We start from the raw sequence: 22,337 nt of genomic DNA, 5'->3' as shown, positions 1-22,337 counted from the left end.
GCGTCGGGCCCACATTTCCTTGATCACTTCTTTTCATTTGTCTACATTCTCACTTCCTCCAAGACCAAGTTCAAGGCTCACCTTCTCCACAGAAACATGGCTCGTTCTCAGCGTTGGCACTTGATCTTCACTGAACGGCAGTCAAGTTGTCTTTGGGTTGTCTTCCCATCAAGAACACAGGTCCCTCAAAAGCAGGAGCCACATGTCGAATACTTTTCTACACACAGTCCATGCATATGTTCAGAGGTCTATAGATGTTTGTTGGTAAAAGTTATGATACACTAAAGTGGTAATGACATATTTTATGACTTCATTTTTCTTTAAAGAAGTACTTCAATCATAGTAATTGACCCTGGTTGATGTCGAAGTAAATAAGAGAACTGAGCATATTACTAACACTGCATTGAGAATTCCCTTAAATCATTTTTCTTAACAAATAATGAACAATGACATGTTGTTTTGTTCTGGAAGCATTCTGAAAGCAGCCCTAAAATAGATCGGCTCTTTCCGTTTACAGCTCACCCTCTACTCGGGAAGGTTTGAGGAGTTCCAGAGCACACTGACAAAAAGCAACGAGGTGTTTGCCACTTTCAAACAGGAAATGGATAAAGTGAGTAGTGCTTATCCCACACAAACTATTGACATTTTCTATTTTGACAGGCGATTCTCCTTTGGGTTCATTTTTTTCCTTGCTAAGGTATTCCAGTGCGTTTTCATAAAGTAATGAAACATTTGTAAGTGCCAATGAGATTTGGGCTACATTTTTTTATTGGTAAGTATTTAGTGAATTAATCTTAAAGAGAACCCCCAAAACATTAGGACATATTTTCATGCTGAGGAAGACTTTTTTTTTTTTCTAGCCCATGGATAGCTTTTTTAAAAAGACAAGAGCTAGCCCTGGCCAGTGTGGTTCAGTGGTTAGAACGTTGGCCCAGCTACCGCATACCTGGGTTACAGGTTCAATTCCCGGTCAGGGCAACGTGCAGGAGGCAACCAATCAGCATGTCTCTCTCATATAGATGTTTCTCCCCCCCCATCTCTCTCTCTGTCTCTCTCTCTCTCTTCTTCCACCCCCCTAAAAACGTCAATGGAAAAAATATACCTGGGTGAGGATTAACAAAAAAAATTTTAAATAAAAAAAGACAAGAAGGCAAGAGCTAGCAGTTTAACATTATGTTGTTTATACTGAAATTTAAAAAAATCTAATCTTCTAAAGATTAAAAAAAAAAAAGCTTTCGTACAAATATGCAAGAGTAGAATTTTACGGCAGAAATGCCACTTCATAGGACCCTTCCCAGAAGAAAAGATAAGCAGTATGATGTAAGAGTCTTCAAACAAGGCGGACGTCTAGATTGAAATTCTGGCTGCGTTCTCACTCATCAAGTAGCATTGGACAATTCACTCAACTTCCCTCAATGTTATTTTTAATATAATTCAAGCCAATATTTCCCTTGCTTACTTCATAAAAGTAAGGAGTTCAAATAAGTTTACATACTTCAAAAGGGTTTTCAACTTTTAAAAAGTATTTTACAAATATAAGATGCTCACGTTATTGTGGGCTATAATGTTTAAATCTTATTCAATTCAGTGTTTTCCCAAAACAAAATCAGCATCAGAATTGTGTTTCTAAAGCATTGACATTAACCATTTTTCAAGTGTAGAGAGCCTCCTCTTCAAAACATTTTCATAAAATGATAAAATAAATTTCACAATTCAGTGAGCAAACGGAAGTAGACCGACACTTGTTAACAGTTTCGGCTTTTCCATTCCTGGAGGGATCTATCCATTTTTTAAAAATTAATTATAGAGTTTTAAGATTATAATAAATATTAAAGCAGAAAACATGTTTTTATTTATTTATTTTTCTCTATTGATTTGAGAGAGAGAAGAAGAAGAAAGAGATAGAAACATCAATAAGAGAGAACATGGATCAGCTGCCTCCTGCATGATCCCCACGGGGAATTGGGCCCCCAACCTTGGCATGTGCCCTGACTGGGACCTCTTGGTACATGGGTCAATGCTCAACCAGTGAGCCACACTGGCTGGACAGCAAACATGTTTTTAATTCAAAATTGCATAGTTCTAAGATTGGAATAAATCTTAAAGAGAAATCTCAACCTTGAAGATTAAGAGTAGGAGTTCTTAATCTGGAGTTCATTTATAGCAACAACAAAAAAAGTGTTGTGCATATTTGCATTTCTCTGAGTGTGGTCCCATAGACTTCATCAAATTCTTAAAGGGGTGAATGACCTTAAAAATTTCATAAACTACTAACTTGGTTAAAAAATAATCAAAATTAAAAACCCACTCAAGGCTCACCTAGGTTCTCTATAGAGCCCAGGGGCCAAGAGCTGGGCCTGGCCTCTGACCTCCGAGGGTACCCAGCCTCAGGCAGATTGGCACCAACAACAAGTGCCAACTGCGCTAAATCCAGGGACACTGCTCCTGGGTTTTGTGTCTTGTCTTTACTTCATCCAAACAGAGAGGAGATCCTACAACCAGGAATGTGAGCAGCTTCAGGTTTGAAAAGACAGGCTGAATTTTTTTTTTTTTTCCTCACCCGAGGACATTTTTCCATTTTTTTGTACAGATAGAGTGGGAGGGAGAGAGAGAGAGAGAGAAACATCGACGTGAAGGAGACACATCGAGTGGCTGCCACCCGCACAACCAACCAGGGCTGGGGACAAACTGCAACCGAGGTACATGCCCTTAGCGGGAACCGAACCCGGGTCTCTCTGGACTGCAGGCCGATGCTCTAACCGCTGAGCCAAACCGGCCAGGGCGACAGGCTGAATTTTATTTGGTCTGCACGCTACCAAGTGCAGCCACAGCCTAGCAACTAGCAGAGACACCTGCACACATCCCAGCAAATGGGGTGAAATAACTCCGCCCACCTTGGGCTCCGCCTCTCTCAGCCTCGGTTCCCCCATTTACAAACTGGAGGGAGAGCAGATCCTTCCTTGTGGGGCTGTTTCAAGGATGAAATGAATGACGTGTGTGAGCATGTTCTGTGGACCCTACTGCACTCTACGGACGTAAAGACTGCGGAAGCTGCCTCTGGGTGGCTACTTCTCCAACGCCCCAGATGCTATCAACATTTTTTTTTATCCTCACCCGAGGACAGTTTTCCATTTTCTGTTAAGATAGAGTGGGAGGGAGAGAGAGGAAGAGAGAGAGAGAGAGAAACATCAACATGAAAGGGACACATCGAGTGGCCGCCACCCGCACGACCCACCAGGGCCGGGGACAAACTGCAACTGAGGGAACCGAACCTGGGTCTCTGTGGACTGCAGGCCGATACTCTAACCGCTGAGCCAAACCGGCCAGGACCTATCAACATTTTAATGGCTAAAGAGCCAGGCCAACTTTTTCACTGATAGTCTCTATTCAATAAAGTAAATGATCTAAATTGCAAGCTTCCTGGGGGGACTCAATTAAGCTATTTTTTTTTTTTTACTTTAAAAGAGAGACAAACCAATGACAAAAGAGTGAGGCCCTAAGCAGTTTCCTTTTCCCTGAACTGGTGCAAACACATTTGCTGAGCACCGACAGACATGAGGCGGGAACACAGGGACCTACCCCTCTCACTCTTCATTCCCTCATGCAGAGCCTGTTTGCGGCAGCAGCTGCTAACACAGGACTTTTCTTGACATCACATATGGAACTAGTAGCTTCTTTGGTAGATTGCCTCTTCAGGATTCATGTTAAAACACTCTGATTTCTGCAGACGACTAAGAAGATGAAGAAGCTGGAAAAGGACACGGCCACGTGGAAGGCCAGGTTCGAGAACTGTAACAAAGCTCTGTTGGACATGATTGAAGAGGTGAGGACGCTTTTCCCTTAGCTTATTGTCCCCTGGCTACTCAAAGTATTCACACTTGGAAAACTGTATCCTAATAGTACAAATGATGCCTTTGAAAAAGGGCTGAAGTTTTCTGGGGTGTGAGATTTGAAATTGCAGTAAAGGTCATTACAACAAAGCAGTTTAGAATCGGGTCCTGACCCCTCAAGAGCTTGTGTCCCTTAAGTCCCATGCCTACTTGTGGATCCCCGAGCGGCAGCAGGCCTGCGGGACTGTGAATTCCTTAAAGGCCCGGCGAGTATCTTCGAATTTCCCTAGTGCCTGGCATATAACAGGTACAGAGTGAATTAATTCATTGATTTGAACATACTGAGAGAAGACATCAGTCCAAGGACCCAGAGTATGTGCTATTTTACAGACAGATATGGAGATAAATTATTTAATTCCTCTAAGAGGTATTTAAATACTGATACTATGTCAGGCTCTGAAAAGGTTTTGAAACTATAAAGGCAAAAATACATGGTCTTTGACCTGAGAGGCAGGACTTACAGGTGAAGGTCTCTCTATGTTAATAAGTAAAAAAATCTTAAAGGGTCCAGAGTAGCCAAAGGTGGAGGGAAGGGATGAGAGGATTAGGAATAATTTCATGCACAAGCACACTGATTTCTACAGAAAAGTAAAATTGAACAGCCAGCATCACGAATTAGTGTGCGGTGAGTTTCTCTGGTTATAATTACTGTTCTAACAATTCATCCCAAATTGCAACCAATTCCAAAGACATGAGCTTATTATCCGTCAACATAAATCAAGCAATTGCTGGATTAGCGCAGAGCAGTTTATCTATAGAGCAGATAAGGCGTTGCTGGCTGCCAAGTCCAGTCCAACGCATTCATTTTGCCGCACGCACTTCCTTACACCCTCTCTAAGTCTTGCAGGCAGAAAACTCTGTGTGATTTTAGAGGCCCTGGACTGAAGCAGAGAGAAGCTTTGCCATCTTTTTTCCCTAAATTCTATCAGAGTGACTAAAATTCTACCAGAGTCTAGAATATAGTGAAGAAAAAAAGGGACTGCGGTCTCCGACCAAGGGTCTGTCCAGCCCCCACTCTGTGGTCAAACCCCAGGGCCTGGTGGGCAGATTCCTGTACAAACGGTTTTGCTGGTCTCCAGAGAACATCCTGGCAATTTTGCTTTTTGACAGTTCTATGCTTGTGTGTATTTTCAAATCACAGAAAGCATTGAGAGCCAAAGAATATGAGTGCTTTGTGATGAAAATTGGGAGGCTAGAGAATCTCTGCCGAGCTTTACAAGAAGAGAGAAACGAACTTTACAAAAAAATCAGAGAAGCGAAAATGCCTGAGGATGACCAAGGTCAGCACACCTCCGACGAAGAGCCAGAGTCAAGGCTGGGTGAAGAGGCGGACGCAGAGAGCAGCAATAGTGTTCACAGCGCTGTGAGAAATCTGGCCACGGCCTTCATGGTTACTCATCATTCAGAGCCGACCCTTGACCAGTCCAAAGAGTTGCAACCGGCACTCAGCGGTCCTCAAGGGGGCGGTGACATGGCCCTCGAGGGGCCAGAGCACCCTTCTCTGCTCCCTCCATGCCTTTCAGAGGGTCCCCTGCCTCCCCCAGCTCCTCAGGCTGAGGCTGAAGGGGGCAATGAGGCAGAACCTCGCCCCAGGGCCACTAATCTCCCTGTGGGGTCCGGAGCAGAGCCCCAAGACCAGGGTCTCTCCACTGGAGGACTGGCTGATCAGCACCCCCTTCCGGAGGCAGAAGCTTCCGGTCAGGCCCCACAGGCCCCAGCAGAGGCCTCCTTCTGGGGGAGGGAGGCAAACGGTCCTGCCCCACCACCCCCAGCAGGAGAGCAAGTTCCAGCTGGGGTGCCTGGGTGTGAGCCCAGTAGGCCGCCACCACCAACGGCAGCAGCAGAGGGCCTGCCAGGAGGGGCCTCGGCTGGACCCCAGGTGCCCAACGTGGCCGACACCAACCTGGAGGAAGTAGACTAAGCCTCACGGTGCCTCCAGAGGCTGCTCTTCCTGACTTCACATCTTCAGCATGACAGACTCTTCTGAAAGAGGCATTAGGGCCAGGGATGTCTAATGGAAGAGACTTAATTAGAATCAAAACATTTTGAAATGTTATGCGGAGCACATTCAGCTTTTGCTGTTTGTTCTCAATTTATAACTGATTTGGAGCTTTTGATTTAACACTGGTTGATAGTATAATTTTCCCAAATGGCAACAAAACGTGCTAACAGGAAATTTGTATTAATTTGCCATTAAGATGGTACTTAATTCAATTTGTTAATCAACAGTAAGATTTAGTATTTAAAGACATCCAGTGCAATATATAAATACTGAAAATGTGATGTTATATTTATTTCCATATATAGTTTAACAAGTTCCATAGTATGTAATAGATGTCCAGGTTCCATTTAAACATTATATTCATAATATATGCAAATGTGTGCATGTATACATATGTATATATGTGTAAATATATACAATGTATATATGTGTGGACATATACATATATGTGCCTATGCATGCGTATATCCTATATATGTGTATATTTACACACATTTCTTGCATCCTTTTTTGAATTTCCCTCGTGCAAAATATTTAGATGCTAATCAAAAAGTTATCTCTTACTTGCACTTGGGACTAATGCTCTATGAATAGGCAGTAGGTTCAGAACACAAGTATTTAGGCCATGTGATGTTGAACAAAAATAAGTAACCCAATGGAAGGTCAATAAATTCAACCAATTGATCGAGTGACAGAACAGCAGTGTGTTAGACTGCAAGTCTGTGTAAGTGCACAGAACAAAGATGGCCACACCAAGCCCTAAACGGAAAGGGAACCACCACAGATGTAGACTGCTCACTTTTCCCAGCTGCTTCCTTCACTCAGTCCGCTGCCTTGCCACCCAGCCTGCTCGAGACTCCTGCAAAGAAAGGGCTGGAAGAGGCAAAGGGAGCGAAAGCGCAGAGGGATTGAGGGTCCTCAGACTAAAAAGAGGCCATGCTCATCCCTTGCCTCTTGTGCTACAGAGGTCTTGAGACAGAATATTCACCTGGCCCTGCCAACTCCTCAGTCCCCTCCCTGTCACCTAGCGCTCTCTCCAGAGGGTTCCCCATCACCTCTTGCTGTCACCGCCTCAGTCTATATTCTCAAGGCATCTGCTCCTTCTTTCCAGCAGGAAAGTACACGCAGCCCTCATTTCAAGTATTGCTAAGTAAAAGCTATTATATTTGCAAGCCAGGGTTTCAATATGAGTGATGCGGCTTACAAGCCAACGTGGTTTCTACCCTGAGAATTTTCCACTGCCAGGGGTACAAAGCAAAGGACAAATGGGTTCCTACTCAAAATGACTTGAAAAATAAGTAAGGATTCAGTAGAAGGCAAACCTAGAAACACCTGGGGTTGTCTACATGAGTATTACATTATCATCGCTTGACAAGAACCTCTAATAATACTGGCAGCATAAATTATTCTATTTAGGGCAAAGGGAGACTTCAACAACAAAAAAAAAAAAAAAAGGAAGAGAGGGAGGGGGAAAGGAGAGAGGAAGAAGCAGAGGGGAGAAGAAAGAAAAATAAGATCTAATCCAGCCCTACCCTAAAAGTTGAACTCAAGTAGAAAAATGAATAAAAGCAAGAATCCCTGTTATTCATGCAGGAAATCATTCTTCAGTGTCACATGTGGCTGTCTGCCAAGGCACACAAAGTGCTTGTAGGCAGCAACCATGTGCTACAAGAATTGTAAACTGCATAAAATTGGTTTGAAGTAGACAGTGAGGGTAATAACACAAGGCTAGTCAGGGATGGGGAAAGCATATCGCTATTTGAGAACCCATGTTATTTTAAAGACTTAAGATAGAACCACACGGTATCCAGCCAAATTCAACATTACTTGAAGTCTTACACATTTAAACATCCATTTCATGCAGAAACCAAATATTCACCATAACAATTCAAGAGGGTCTCCTTTTCCACTATTTACAGAGGCTAAACTTCCAAAAATGGAGAAAGATTAGATAGTCATAGTCAAGTCTCAGTCTCAATGTTTAGCAAGAGAAACAGGCAAAAGAGGCGCTAACATTTAGTAAATCAAATATTCTAATACCTAAAGTTTGTGGGTTTTATTTTTTTCATCCAAAAAGCTTTTATAGCAAGCAACAGATTACTCACTATGTATCTTGGGCAGAGTTTCAGATATAGTAACTTGCCTGAAATTTGCAAAACTTTAGGCTTTGGAGAATTATTTTAATATCCAAAGAACATTTTATTAGACTCCTCTGTTAGAACTTGGCCTTACTAATTAGAACAATAACTCATACGACTTGAAAGAATAAAGTCTTTATCAAGGTCATGTAACTATTTCTAGAGATGCCAAGCCTACTTTCCAGAAACACGACTGGTTTGATGTTTTCTAAATGAAATAACTATAATTTATGTATCTATTAAAAAGGTACTTCTCACCCCAGTGCTCTGGCAGTGGTTTTATTTTTTTAATTTTCATCTATATTTAACTTTTGTTACTTCTACGTTTCAACATTACCTAACAAAAATCAATAGTTGGTTGAATATTTTTTGGTCTCTGAGTAGAATGTAATGCAGTTAAACTGAAAATCTTGGTGTGAGTGTGTGTGTGTGTGTGTGTGTGTGTGTGTGTGTGTGTAGAAACAGAAGGAGAAAAGAAGGAAGACAGAGCGTGATGCCCAGGGCTAACAGAAGAGAACCCCCTGCTGGAGGACAGATGTCGCGCGGCTGATGTTTCTCTCCAGGACCAGTCTTCCATGAGATTATGTTTCCACAGGTTGCTGGGCCATGTGTCCTGCGGCAATACTCTGAGGAGCAAGGGAGGGAGTGTGGAAGATGTCAGCTCATATTGCCTCTAACTAGTCCAGTGGTTCTCAACCTTCCTAATGCTACGACCCTTTAACAGAGTTCCCCATGTTGTATGTGGGCCTATCTGCCTGTAGGCGGACCCCCCTGGAGACAGATAGAGGAGCAGTGTCTCGGTTCCTAGGACCATCAGAAATATGTGTTTTCTGAGAAATATGTGTTTTCTGATGGTCTTAGGCGACCCCTATGAAAGGGTCGTTCAACCCCCAAAGGGGTCGCGACCCATAGGTTGAGAACTGCTGAACTAGTCCTTTGAACTGTGCCAAGAATTTTCTCTAGCGAGACCCCAAAAGGCCCCGCTATTCTGCCTTTGCGTAATCTCTCACCCCAGACCACACTGATCTGGGAGGGGCTTCTTGAACGTGCCATTTCCCAGCATGCTTGGAGAACAGGCTTGCTTGGTGAGAACGGGGAGAAAGGGTCAACCCACCCTCAAGGCTGTTTTTTCCCCTTTTTGCCTGGTATAGACACACATTTTTAAATAGCTCTCTTTTTTGAGATAATAAAAGTGTTATGTATTCATGGCAAAACTGAGGCTACTCTTCTTTCTTTTTTTCAGTTTTGATTAATTTATTTTTGTTACAGATGTTTCTTCTTTTTTCTCTCTAGACACCCTCCAAGAGGTCATTACAAGATAAATTATTTTAGAAAAATTTCCTCAGCCCCTCCAACTCTAACTAGTAATTAAATCCAGTATTTAGGAAAAATTCACATTATTTAAAATGTAAAAAATTCACTAAAAAATAAAATAATCTTGGTCTCTAAAATGTGTTCTCATCATAAACTTGCAAGTCAGATTTAGGATGTAAGTTGGGTTAAATTTACACAAGATTTAAATCATTTCTTTTTCTGTACTTTAGAATCTGAAATTTTAAGTTATTATTAGATCAACCATAAGGGCACTCCATTAGAAAAGAAGAATTCGTCAATGATAGTAATAGAGTTTTCTCGACCCTGGTAAGTTGTGTCCCCAGCACCGAAGTTAAAACTTGGTGGTAGTGTCTCCTGACAGAAGTTCCACAAGTGTTCGTTGCGGTTATACATGTGTGTGTGAATGTACACACACGCTCATCACACATGCACATAAACACACATGTATAAAATTTGACCTAGATTTAATGCTGCTGTGGTAGGTCAGTCTTTATACCTGTATTTTCAAAGGATGCTTGGTATACTCTTTCCTGACAAGAACTACAAAAAGAAATTGTTTCCTGTGTGAATAAGGATATTTGATAGGAACATTTAACTAGCAAAATAAACCTACAAATTCACTGATCCATGGCACAAAAGTTATTTGCAAACGCTGTTTCACTTGACCAGGAAATTACATCAACAGCACAATCGAGCTTGGCTAGATCCAGGTGCAAGTCCTTCTTCCTGCTGGCTTTGACAGCCTCTGCTTTCCTTCTTCTGTTTTTAAATCTTTATTGTTGAAAGTATTACAGATGTCTCCCCTATTTCTCCCCCATTGACACCCTTGGCTCCCCTCCCCCCACCCAAGCCTTCACCACACTACTGTCCGTGGGTTATGCATGTAAGTTCTTTGGTTAATCTCTCCCCTACCTTCCTAGAGCCTCAGCTTTCTATTAACACCAATGTCCACCCCATTTTAATTTTAAATTTATTTAAAAGTGATATAACATTTAGTTACCACATGTCATAATTAAAATATACCTAGGTGTAAAATCCATTATTTCAGAACTGACAGTTGATTGATGACATTTTATGTCAAATAACACAGAACCACCATCGAAGACAAGCAAGAAGACATTGTGAGAGGGAAGGAAGGAAGAGAGAAAAAAGGACTTTCACTCTGATAGCTGTTATATAAAAGGGAAAATTAAAAACACAACGTCGAGGCTGGCAGAGCCACGAAAGGAAGAGGCACGCAAATTGGCAGACCCTGCTGTGAAAGCAGGATGGCAATGGAAGGCAGAGCATTCTGCACATCTGCAGCCTGGGCAGTTTTTAGAAACATTTCCCAGCATTGTTGTTGTATTGTCTTTGTTCTTGTTTTCTCTTACAGTAATGAATGCATTTTCTTCCATATAAAAATAATAAAATACATGATAAAACATTTAGAAAATAAAGAAAAAAATTACCCACGATTCCATTGCCCTCACTGGACCACTGTCAGCATTCACCATATCCTAGTATATTTTAAATGATCTAACTACCTTTTTTATCTACCACGATGTTCATTTGTCTTTGGGGAGGGCACAGTGGTTCAAGTGAGAGTAATAGCTATTAACTGCTGACAGATTTCAGTGTTTACACTGTGAAGTCAAATTTTTTACATTTTACCATTTACCATGGAAGCATATTATATTATTTATAGAATAAACATGACTATCCAAATACAAATACACAGCATTCTTATACGTTGTTTGAAAAAGTTATGCCATGCATTGCTCTTAAATGTGCCACCATACACAGGTTTCCAAGTAAACCAACTGGACGTGGCCCGAGGGAGACGTCTGAACTTGACACCGCTCAAAGTGTGGCATGTTTATGTAATGGACTAATACTCGGCTGTAAAAAAAAAACAAAAAAACAGCATGGAGGGACCTGGAGAGTATTATGCTAAGTGAAATAAGCCACTCAGAGAAAGAAAAATACCATATTATCTTACTTATGTGTGGAATCTAATGAACAAAATAAACAAGCAAACAAAACAGAAACAGACTCATAGATAAGTTGGGGGGGCTGAGTGAAAAAGCTGAAGAGATTAAGCAAAAAGAAAACCAAAAATCCCACGAAACTCATAGACACAGACAACAGTATGGTGATCACCAGAGGGAAAGGGGATGGGGGAGGTAGGAGAGGGTAAAGGGGGATACAGGTGATGGAGGAGACTTGACTTTGGGAGGTGAACACACAATTCAATATACAGATGATATATTATAGAATTATACACCTGGAACCTATATAATCTTATTAACCAATGTCACCCCCCAATAAATTTAATATAACTTTAAAAAAAAAAACCTAACTCTAGAGAAATACAAATATAGTAACTAACAAAACAAAATTTTAACTTTGGTTTATGAAGGGACAAAAAACATATGATAATACCATAAATCGAAGCATTGGTTAAATAAAGGTCAATGTTCTAAAACAATTCTTAACTCTTCAAAATTAGTGAAAAAGTTGGGAGTTTTGTTGTTCTAATGAAATGGTGGTCACCAGATTACCTCTGGGTAAAGAGATTCATGTTCAATCCACTTGTTTTCTTAACATTCTTATCCAGGAATTATTCTCTGGAATAAAACCAGTACGTCTAGTCGAGGTAAAAGGTACAGGAAAGCCCTAGTCTAGGAGTCTGGTTATAGGAGCCCAGTTCCTGTCCTGCTACCACATAGCCAGGTAAACTTGGAGAAATTACTTAACATCTCTGGGCCTCAGTTCACTCTATAAAATGAGAGCCTTGCACTAGATGTCTGAGGGTTTTGGAGTCTCTGATTGTTTAAGAGACTTAAAATCCTTAAGAGACTAATGAAGTTATGTAGGGGTTTCTACTTTCCAGGGAGGGTTTGTTTTATGCTGAGAGATCACCTTCTATTCTAACACATCACCTTGGTCACCTCTATTAAAAGTCAGGCATGGAGCCCTGGCCGGTTTGGCTCAGTGGTTAGAGTGTCGGTCTGTGGTCCGGAGAGACCCAAGTTTGGTTCCCGCTAAGGGCACGTACCTCAGTTGCAGTTTGTCCCCGGCCCTGGTTGGGTTGTGCGGGTGGCAGCCACTCGATGTGTCCCTTTCACATCGATGTTTCTCTCTCTCTTCCTCTCTTTACCTTCCACTCTATCTGAACAAAAAAAATGGAAAAATGTCATCGGGTGAGGATAAAAAAAAAAAAAAGTCAGGCATGGAAAAGGAAACAAGAAATGACTCAAATTTAAAAAATTTTTTTTTAATTTTAAAAATTAGATGAAAGAAGCATTAAGGGGACAGTCACAAATTTTTGGATTTTTTTCAGCAAGTCCTTCCACGCATGATGCTCTGTGCTAGCCCTTGGATGGCAGAGGTTACAAGGCTAAACAATGGGTTTCAGGACCATCCATATCTTGAACTTGATCTGCTCAGAAACAGAGTGCTTGATCCTGTCACTGGGAGCCGGGGTTCCTCCCACTTTATGCACAGGGACTCATTACCAAGAAAAAGGGCTGCAAGAGACACTGAGAGAGCCCACTTAACCACAATGTTCAACAGTGAGAAAGCAGAAAGGAAACCTTCATGAGCATTTTATTACAAATGATACCCAGATCTCTAAGTGGAAAAGCTTGCGTTCCTGGTAGAGAAGGAGGGTTTTATGAAATGCATCTGTGACTACATATGTGTGTGAGGGCACGCTTGTGTGTTAGAGTATGTATGAGTATTTGTGTGTAATATGTGCCAGTGTATGTATGTAGTTTTGTGAGTGTTGCATGGATGTAGTTCTATGTGCATGTTTGTAGTTGTGTGTGACTATATTTATGCATAATAAATTGATGCAAGCCTGTGTAAATGTGTGTAGTTTTGTGTGAGTTTATGGGGTGTGCGTGATGGGACTGGGAATGGGATAGCTGAAATGCTGCAGACGTGGTTTTAGTCCTGTGACTAGCTTGTCTTTTATAGGATCATGTCTTTTTGCAGACTTTTGTTTGCACAACTAATCCTCTTTTGCTTATAGTGTCCCAGGGCTCATTCTCTTTTGGCTGACAATCTGCCTTCAGAACGAACAGGCAGGTGGGTGAGGCTACAAGGGTAGTGGCAACTATTCATGAAATAATGGCACCTACCACCAGCGCAAGGTGACATCCACCACTGACTCACAATGCTCATCCTCAAGCAAGGCTATTGGTATGTCTTGATAAACCCTCAGGGCTATTCACATAGGATAGCTCCAGCGTGAACAAGGAATACAAGTGGTACCAAATAGGTTAATTTGATTCTGGTTTTTCTAGATGAGAAGTGCTCCTCAGGTGGCCACTGCTTCTAAAAAGTTGGCATCCTTGGAGGCAGAGTGACAGTCTGCTTAATGTCTGCTACTGTCATCTAGCTGAAGCCAAACCCCCTGAATATTGAGACCATTTCCCTGAATTAAAAGCCAAAGAGAAAGTGTCCAATCTATTTAAACTTTAATTGGTGAGTCAGAGATAGCAAACCAGAGTTGATTGCAGATGGTACCAGCCAACCAGTCAGGATCATGACTCGTTCTTTGCACAGAGAGATGTTTTGCTGTGATACAATGCATCTCCCCCAAATATCTACTATTGACTAGCTGTGCTGTCGTAGCTGAACCAAGTGGCTGCTCCCTTGCCGGTTATTAGGAAATTGGTCCAGAAGTCCTCTGATTCAGCCTGGGAGTAATTTAAAGCAACATCCAAAGGAAGGAGAGCGAGAGCTTTTTATAACAAATCAATTGCCTGCCATACAAGTAAACGGATGATCTTCGAAAGTTAAGGGAACAACTAAACATAAATAAAATTCAAAGACAAGAACAGAAGGGAGAAGATAGCCACAATAAATACAATAAAGCATGAATGTCCAGAATACAAACAGAAATCATACAAAGCTACTAAACATAAATAAAATTCAAAGACAAGAACAGAACGGAGAAGATAGCCACAATAAATACAACAAAGCATGAATGTCCAGAATACAAACAGAAATCATACAAAGCAATAAGACAAGACAATTCAAAGGAAAGTGGGGAGAGGCAGAAGGCGCAGCCCATGCAGGTGCAGGTGATGAGGGCATCAACGTCATCATTTTAAGACTCTGCAGATTCATCCTGGGTCTCTTGAGCCCTAAAACAAAATGATTCCCTGCGACTTGGTCTCCTTCAAGCTTTCGGTTTTTTAAAAAAAAACAACTATGAGAGATCTGTTTTGTTATTTCAGCTAATATTTTGACCTTTATCAATACCTAATATAATAAAAATATCAAAGATCAACCATGGTTAAAACCAGACAAATAAGTTTTATCTTGTGTGCCAAGAAGTCTGATGGTCCAGCAGACTTCTCGCTAATCCTACCTTAGAAAGAGGGATGGTGGCGACATTCCTGTCAGGCATTTGTCGGACACGCATAGGATGGTGCACAAGTGAATTCATCTCTCCGAGGAGTTACTTTCTAGCCTCTTACATTTAAAAAAGACACAGCTATTGCCTCTCTCTTTGAGGTGGACAAAAGTTCGCTAACATGACATATTCATCCCATGAATTAAAGGACTAGCAAAAACTAAATCCCAATGGCTCAAGGTTTCCCCAGCACTTGGTATAAACATTTGTGAGTTTGAAGTAGATAAAGAGAGGAGGCACACCATTGGTTGTCTTAGTCCATTTGGGCTATTACAACAAATATCATAGACCAGATGCTTGTACACAACAGCTATTTATTTCTCACAGTTCTGGAGGCTGGCAAGTCCAAGACCAAGGTGCGTACAGATTCCATGTTGGGTGAGAACCTGCTGCCTGGTTCATACGTGCCACCTTCTTACTTGTATCCTCACATGTCAGAAGGGGCAAAAAAACTCTTAGGGGAGGGGTTTTTATAAGCGCACACATCCCATCCATGGGAGCTCTACCTCATGACCTTACCACCTCCCAAAGGCCCCATCACACTGGAGGTTGGGGTTTTCACATGTGAATTTTGGGACGACACAAACATTCAAGCCATCACCTTGGTGGAGACTCAGCTGTCAGGAGATAGAGGGTAAATGTGGTGACCGTGTTTTCTAAACCCCAAGCAGAGGCACCATCTGACAAGGGCTAATACTCTTTTATCAACAACAAGACAGAACATCAGAAATTAAGACTGACCAGGAGACACCAGCACTTAGGTATAAAAATGACAGTTCTGTCACCAGTTCAAGGTATGCTCGATTTTCACTAACTTGGTTCCCAGATGGGGCTTCAGAGAGTCAGCCTCTTTGGTACTCGAACCTGAGTTACAGGAGGCAAGGGCCTGCCCGCGGCCTGGGCTCCCAGACGTGTCTGCAGGGGCCAGACAACTGACTTCTGACCAGCTCATTGTAGACCAGCGGCTGCGCAGCCTGACGTCTCCACGCTCAGTCAGAGCCCGAAGGCCTTTACTCCGACGCTGCCTGCCAGCAGGGACAGACAGCAGCAGCTGCCTCCACGCCGATGCTGGCTTCTGGCTTCGTGCTGCTGCCCGCCCCAGAAAGCTGCTGTTTGCGGAGGATCTGCTCTCCTGCCTGCCCAAACCCACAGCCTCCACGCTGCCGCGGCTTCAGCACAGAGAGAACAGGAGTGCCACCTACTGAGGCGCTAGAGACGTAGCCAGCACCTCGGCCAGCCCAGGCCTGCGTCACCCAGCAACGGGACTGAAAACCACCTTTGTACAGCAATTAAGGAGGCCTCATCTTTTGCCAACTTTAGTGATTGTTTACCACGGTTAGGCTGCAAAAGTCTCAAGGAAGTTAATTCAGCTCTGAACAAGCAAAACTAAATTGCAGTTGGGATCCAGGCTGTATTCCACTTGAGCGAGAAGTGGGCAAGCAGCGAATGCAGAGTCTAACACCGAGCACAGTTTGCAAATACGTATCCTGTACCAGACACCGGGTAGACTCTGCAGCTAGGAGTCTGAATGAGCGACACTAGAGAAACAATAGGAAAGTGATCAATCTATACCTGTATTCCACAGCTGACAAAATACACTCAAGGAAGCCAGCCACAATTTATTGCACAGGAAGCATGTCTCAAAGTATAGACTTGGGGGTCTGAATTTTCCATTTATCCCTGGGTTCTATCACCACTGTCACTAAGTTTACATTAAGAAGTCCTGAGGACTTCTTTAAATTTTTTTTTTTTTTGAGTCACCAGTGAACAAATAACATATATGGAATTTTGTGCTCAAAACAGGTGCTCTGTTGATGCCCAAAGCATCTCCTTGGCCTGCCTCTCAGAGATGTTGCCAGGACAACTCTCAAAGGGCTGAATCCTTTCCCTGTGTTCGTGAACTCCTCTACGTGTGCGAATAGCACATTCCTGACTGTGCAACAAATTACCTTTTTAAATATTTTTAGTGTCTGATGACATCAGAAAAGCTTACTTACAATCCGTACATACATACTATACAAGTTAGTAAGATAAACACCCTATCAACTCAAGAACCCATCACAGTGACTTGGTCACACATTTGCATCTGGGTAGCAGAACCTGAGCACCCCCTGGGGGTTCCCTTCCCTACGGAGAGACCCTGGTGCTTAGTCACTGTGTTTAGCCACCATGCAAACATATTCAGACGAGCTGTGCAGGTGTGTCTCCTCTCAGAGGGGAGCAGGTAATTACTAACTACAGGAAATGGGTAAAGAAGTGTCCTGTTGGGTGTGAGATTTATAGATATAAGGCAGAAAGCAATGTTCTCAAGCTAAACTAAAATTTTTTTAGCTACCACTGTCAGAATTATATTTGAGGCCTTGCTAAAGTTTTGGGCTTTTACGATGCGTTTACTCTTAAATACAGAACAGGTGGACAATAACTTAAGGATTTTGCATTAAGTATTTATGTCAGCTCATATTTTCACACATAAACATACAATCATCCTGTTTCCCATTCATTCCAACCCCCTTCTTTTCGCAAGAAGTAGTTTTGAAAAGATGTCTCCATTTGATTGTTCAGCTCTGGACTAATAGGCCTTTCCTTATGCTTTATTCTGTGATTCCCTTAGTCCAGCTCAAGGGGGCGCTGAGAGCTGCCGTCTGGGGTTACGCTCCATGGTTATCAGTTAGGTAAGCTGCTGGCGTGGTCCCACTGGACGGCTCTCAGAACCTTCCACAGACGCTAAGGCCACTCCAGCTGTCTTTGTCGCTAGAATATCAGCAGTATTCTGAGGATAGGCCTCATAGATTGTCTAGTCTCCTTCTGAGAGATACAGACTGGTAAGTACTGGCCCTGGCCGGTTTGGCTCAGCAGTTAGAGCATCAGCCTGCAGAGCAGAGTCCCGGGTTCAATTCCAGCCAAGGGTACGTACCTCGATTGCAGTTCGTCCATCCCTGGCCCTGGTTGGAGTCATATGGGTGGCAACCAATTGATGTGTCTCTCTCACATCGATGTTTCTCCCCCCACCCCCCCACACACACACACTCTGCCTGAGATGAATGTAAAAAAATATCCTCAGGTGAGGATTTAAAAAAAAAATCTGACTGGTAAGTACTGGGCAGGACACAGAAACTGAGTCTCAACTTTCATTCATCACTCCTTTCCTCTATTCCTCTCCCTCCTGCTCCATCCTTTAAGGTCAGCAAGAAACTGACCCAGTCAAAGCTGCTCAAGGCTTAGGGATAGCCTTGGTAAAAATAGACGTGAAATGAAACAAGGTAAATTAAAATAACCATAGATGCTTATATAAAAAGGAACCTTATAACCAAGTACCCACCAAGATGAGTAGATAAAAAGCTGTGGTACATTTACACAATGGAATACTACGCAGTTGTGAAAAATAGGAGGATCTTTTACCTTTTGAGACAGCTGGATGGACCTGGAGATTATTATGCTAAGTAAAATAAACCAGTCAGAGAAAGACAAATATCACCTGGTCTCACTTACTTGTGGAATCTAATGAACAAAATAAACTGACAAACAAAATAGGCCCAGAGACATGGATGCATAGAACAGACTGACAGATCTCAGAGGGAATGGGGATGGAGAAGATGGGAAGAGATTTAACAAAGAACATATATGCATATATGCATAGCCCATGGACACAGACAATAGTTCATTTAAGGCCTGGAGTGGGGCGGGGACTATGTGGAGAAGGGTGGGAGGGAGGTGGATAGGAGACATCTGTAATACTGTCAAAAATAAAAAATAAATTTAAAATAAATAAACCATAAACTATATTAGATTACCATGAAGATTTATACAACGATATAGAAAAACACAAAAAAGTAAAGTTCTATATGATCCCAACAGAGCACGCTCTCCTTGATCATAAGAAAACCAAGTAATTTTAGAAGCTAAAGCTGTTAAGTTTACAGAAGTGCAAAACACTAAAAACAAACAAACAAAACTCCCATTCAATCTCTTACTCGGAGATTCAGCTCCCACTACACTCCCTGCCGAAAAGTTATCAGCACATTAAGCACCTCTAGCGAGGGGAAGTACTAGCTCCCAAATAGTTCATTTGATGTTTAGATGATTCTTTTGCATATCAACCAGAATATGACATAATAATAATAGCTAACATTTGTTAGATATTCTATTTTGTATATATAATATTGCTTATTCTACTCAATAATGCTGTGAGGAAGATACTAATATTATCCTGTTCTCCAGATGAGGGAACAGAGGCCTAAAGAGTTTAAGCAACCTGCCCAGGGTCATCCAACAAAAATGGAGACAATGTAGAATTTGAACACAGGCTGTCTGACTCGAGAACCTCTCTAAATTATTGGGTTTGCATAGCATAGTGATTCCTGTTCCCTCTAACATCCACGGATTAGTCTTTGGTCTACCCCTTAAGCCATGAGAACATCTGATTCCTCTTCCCCATGAAAGCCTTGGTACTGAGCAGGGAGGAGGTACTGTCCCTTCCCCTAGCTAATCACCCAGGTCCTTCAACATGCGTCATGTGACATGGTTTTTATTTCCCTTGCTTTCCAGGCCCTCTGATCTGACATGCTCCATTTGGTCTATGACCCTCTAAAATGTGTTACTCCAATTCTAACACAGCCATGTGCTTGCCCAGTGCAGTGCAGAAAGAGATGCCCGCCGCCTGCATTATAGACCAGCACTGTCCGATTAACTTTCTGCGATGATGGAAACGTTCTAGAGTTGTGCTGTCCTACTCAGTAGCCACAAGCCACTTGTGGCTATTGAGTGCTTGAAATGTGACTATGACACTGAGGATCTAATTTTTATTTTACCTGATTTCATTTTACATAGCCACATATGTTAAGTGGCTACATAGTGGAGAGTGTCCTTCTAGATTCTACATTTCTACATCATGTCCTGCTCCATGTTGAATGAAATGTTCTCAATATGTATGTCATCCCCACCCAACAGGTGTGCCTCAGTGGTTGAGCATCGACCATGCACCAAGAGGTTGCCAGTTCAATTCCTGGTCGGGCACATGCCCAGGTTGTGAGCCCAATCCCTGTGGGGGCATGCAGGAGGCAGCCAATCGATATTCTCTCTCATCGATCTTTCTCTCTTTCTCCCTCTCCCTTCCTCTCTCTCTAAAATCAACAACAACAACAAAAAGTATGTCATCACCAGCCTATAATATGAAGTTGACCTTGGGGATCTCTGAGCATATTTTACATTTATCTTTGACAAATGCCACCTCATGATCATTTCAGTCTATTATGATCATTCCCAATCTGATTTTTGTCATTCAAAGTATTTAAGATCTCTCATGCTTTAGAGGTCACCTGCAAGTTGCGTAAGCATGTTGCTACATCTTTACACAACAGAGTTAATGACGTAATAGTAATAAATGTAGGTAACATTTATGAGGGCTAGGTGCCAGGGGCTGGGCTATGTACTCTAGCACTCCACCTACATCTCCACATCGAAACCCAGGGGTCTGGCTCCACCACTCACATTCATACCTATCAACTATGCTGCCTTCCACACTGAGGAATCATCCATGCATACACATGCTTACACACACACACACACACAGAACACTAGAAGCTTTCTCCCACTTAGACATCAGTTATTAATCTACACATTGTACACCATCATTCAGTCACAATTGTCCTTGCATCCAAGACAATATTATCATGTTCATAAGAATTTACTGAGACTTCCTGTCAAATCTCTCATTGAAGTCTGTATTCACAATGTCTGTAAGCACTGCCTTGAACTACATAATAACCTTTTGGAGACAGCACAGGAACTTAGTCCTGGAAGTAGAGAATACCGCATGGCCAGGAAGCCAAGTTGAGACTAGGTAGCCAGAAGAAATGCTAAATAAACTGATTCAAGAATGTCACCACCCCTCCACTCCCTACTCAAAGACACAGAGGTGGCTGATATCATCTCCCTTCCAGCTGCCGATGTTGAAATTACTGAGCTGCATTTGCAGCTGATCAATGTTTGCCGCTATGCGAACTTCCTAGGGTGGCGGTAATGAGCAGTCTGGCATCTTGTCCCCACAGTGCGGGTGTGGGACGATAGTTATCAGGCAACACAGCTGGAAAAGGAAGTCACCCAACTCCTAAATGGAAAATTCCACACGCCTGCCTTTTTCAAAAAGCCCACCCGCTTTGTCCCCAGCTTATAAAAGTGGCCAAGGGGACCTTCCTTTCAAATGTGCTGCCTCCCTTGTGCTCAGGTATAAGCTTAATAAAATCTGGAAATTTTTCTAGGGCTTCTTCTCAATTTCTATCTTGGGGAACCCAGGAACCCCAATGCCAGCAACATTTCCTGAAATAGAATGTGATCAGTGTACCCTGATTTGTTCTAGAACGCATCTTGACTGTTGGAAATACTCAACATTTATTCCTTGCTTAGTAATTCACTTGATCAAGGGCACATTGCCATGGCCATCAAGAAAAATGTAAGAAAACTAATGAAAATTTTATTTCAGCAAGCTGTCTTGCTTATCCAACAGGGTAGAGAGATGCATTTAACCTTTAGAACAAAGAACAGTTTGTAATGAAAAGACTTCGAATGAGAACATTTTAAAAAGATACACATGTCTAACAGGAATTTTTTGCCTGTTGCCCCAACTTCAACTAAAGTCTCAAGGCAGAGTATAAGTAAAAAACCACCCTCACATTATAAAGGGTGAAGTCTTTGCAGAACTTGCTCAAGGGGTGGCCTTGAACCACCATCAGTGGTCTGTCAACTACCTGTAGCCTATATTTGAGAAAATTTGAATGATAAAGGACACAATGATGGGCGAAGACATCTTTGCCGAGAGCTGTCTGCTGCAGGATTTCCTCTCCTCTCTACCAGAGAGTGTGTAGTAAGGAAGACTTAAGAGATGGCTAGAGAATGACTACTAGAGAGGTAGAAAGAAAATCAGGAGAGTGCATTGTCATGGAAACCAAGGAAAGAAAGCGTTTTAAGAAAAGGGAGTGGGCAGCTTTCTCAAGTGCTGCTGAGAGGTTAAGCTGAGGAGTGAAAGCCTTTATTGTATTTAGCAATAATGGGACATTGGCTTCTTTGATTAGAGCAATTTCCTTGGATTGTAAGGTTAGAAATGAAATTGCAGTAGGTAGAGTACTAACCAGAAAATCCAGACAGTTCTTCCAATTAGGCTGTGAAGAGGGAGAGAGAGAAACACTGGTACCTGAAGGTAAATGTAAATTCCGGAGGAGGATGTTGAAGATTTTAAATCACCAGATAAAGTGCTCAAGGAAAATAAACCCGCAGCTTTATATGCGCTACACGGAAACCACATCCTGGAGTGGAGTAAAACTATAGGTCTTGAAGAACAATATGCATATATACATAATTTTTAAATAATCTTTAAAACAAAGATCAAAGTTTATTTGTTTAAGTCCTGCTTAACAAAAAGTAAAATGAAATAGAAAAGGAGGCAAATAATTCTTTAAAATTTGACATTCCTAAAATATCTAATTTAGGCAACCATGGAAGACTCCATCAAGGTTTTTTTATTTGGTACGTGCCCCTAGCGGGAACTGAACCCAGGACTCTGGTCTGCA

At 42.1% G+C, this 22,337-nt stretch overlaps 1 protein-coding gene across 1 annotated transcript in view; it reads left to right on the top strand.

Annotated features, from left to right (window-relative positions):
• The window catches only part of TXLNB (taxilin beta), a 43,685-nt gene extending 37,417 nt beyond the window's left edge, over positions 1-6,268 (top strand). Inside the window, exons 8-10 of the mRNA XM_036249443.1 lie at positions 518-610; positions 3,728-3,823; positions 5,032-6,268. Of these exons, the coding sequence (XP_036105336.1) occupies positions 518-610; positions 3,728-3,823; positions 5,032-5,811 (969 nt within the window). The 3' untranslated portion in view covers positions 5,812-6,268. The remainder of the gene's footprint in view (positions 1-517; positions 611-3,727; positions 3,824-5,031) is intronic.
• The last annotated feature ends 16,069 nt before the right edge of the window (positions 6,269-22,337 follow it).

The sequence above is a fragment of the Molossus molossus genome, unplaced genomic scaffold (assembly GCF_014108415.1).
Source record: "Molossus molossus isolate mMolMol1 unplaced genomic scaffold, mMolMol1.p scaffold_m16_p_8, whole genome shotgun sequence".
In the NCBI taxonomy this organism is placed as follows: Eukaryota; Metazoa; Chordata; class Mammalia; order Chiroptera; family Molossidae; genus Molossus; species Molossus molossus.
This window is presented reverse-complemented; position numbering and strand designations above follow the sequence as displayed.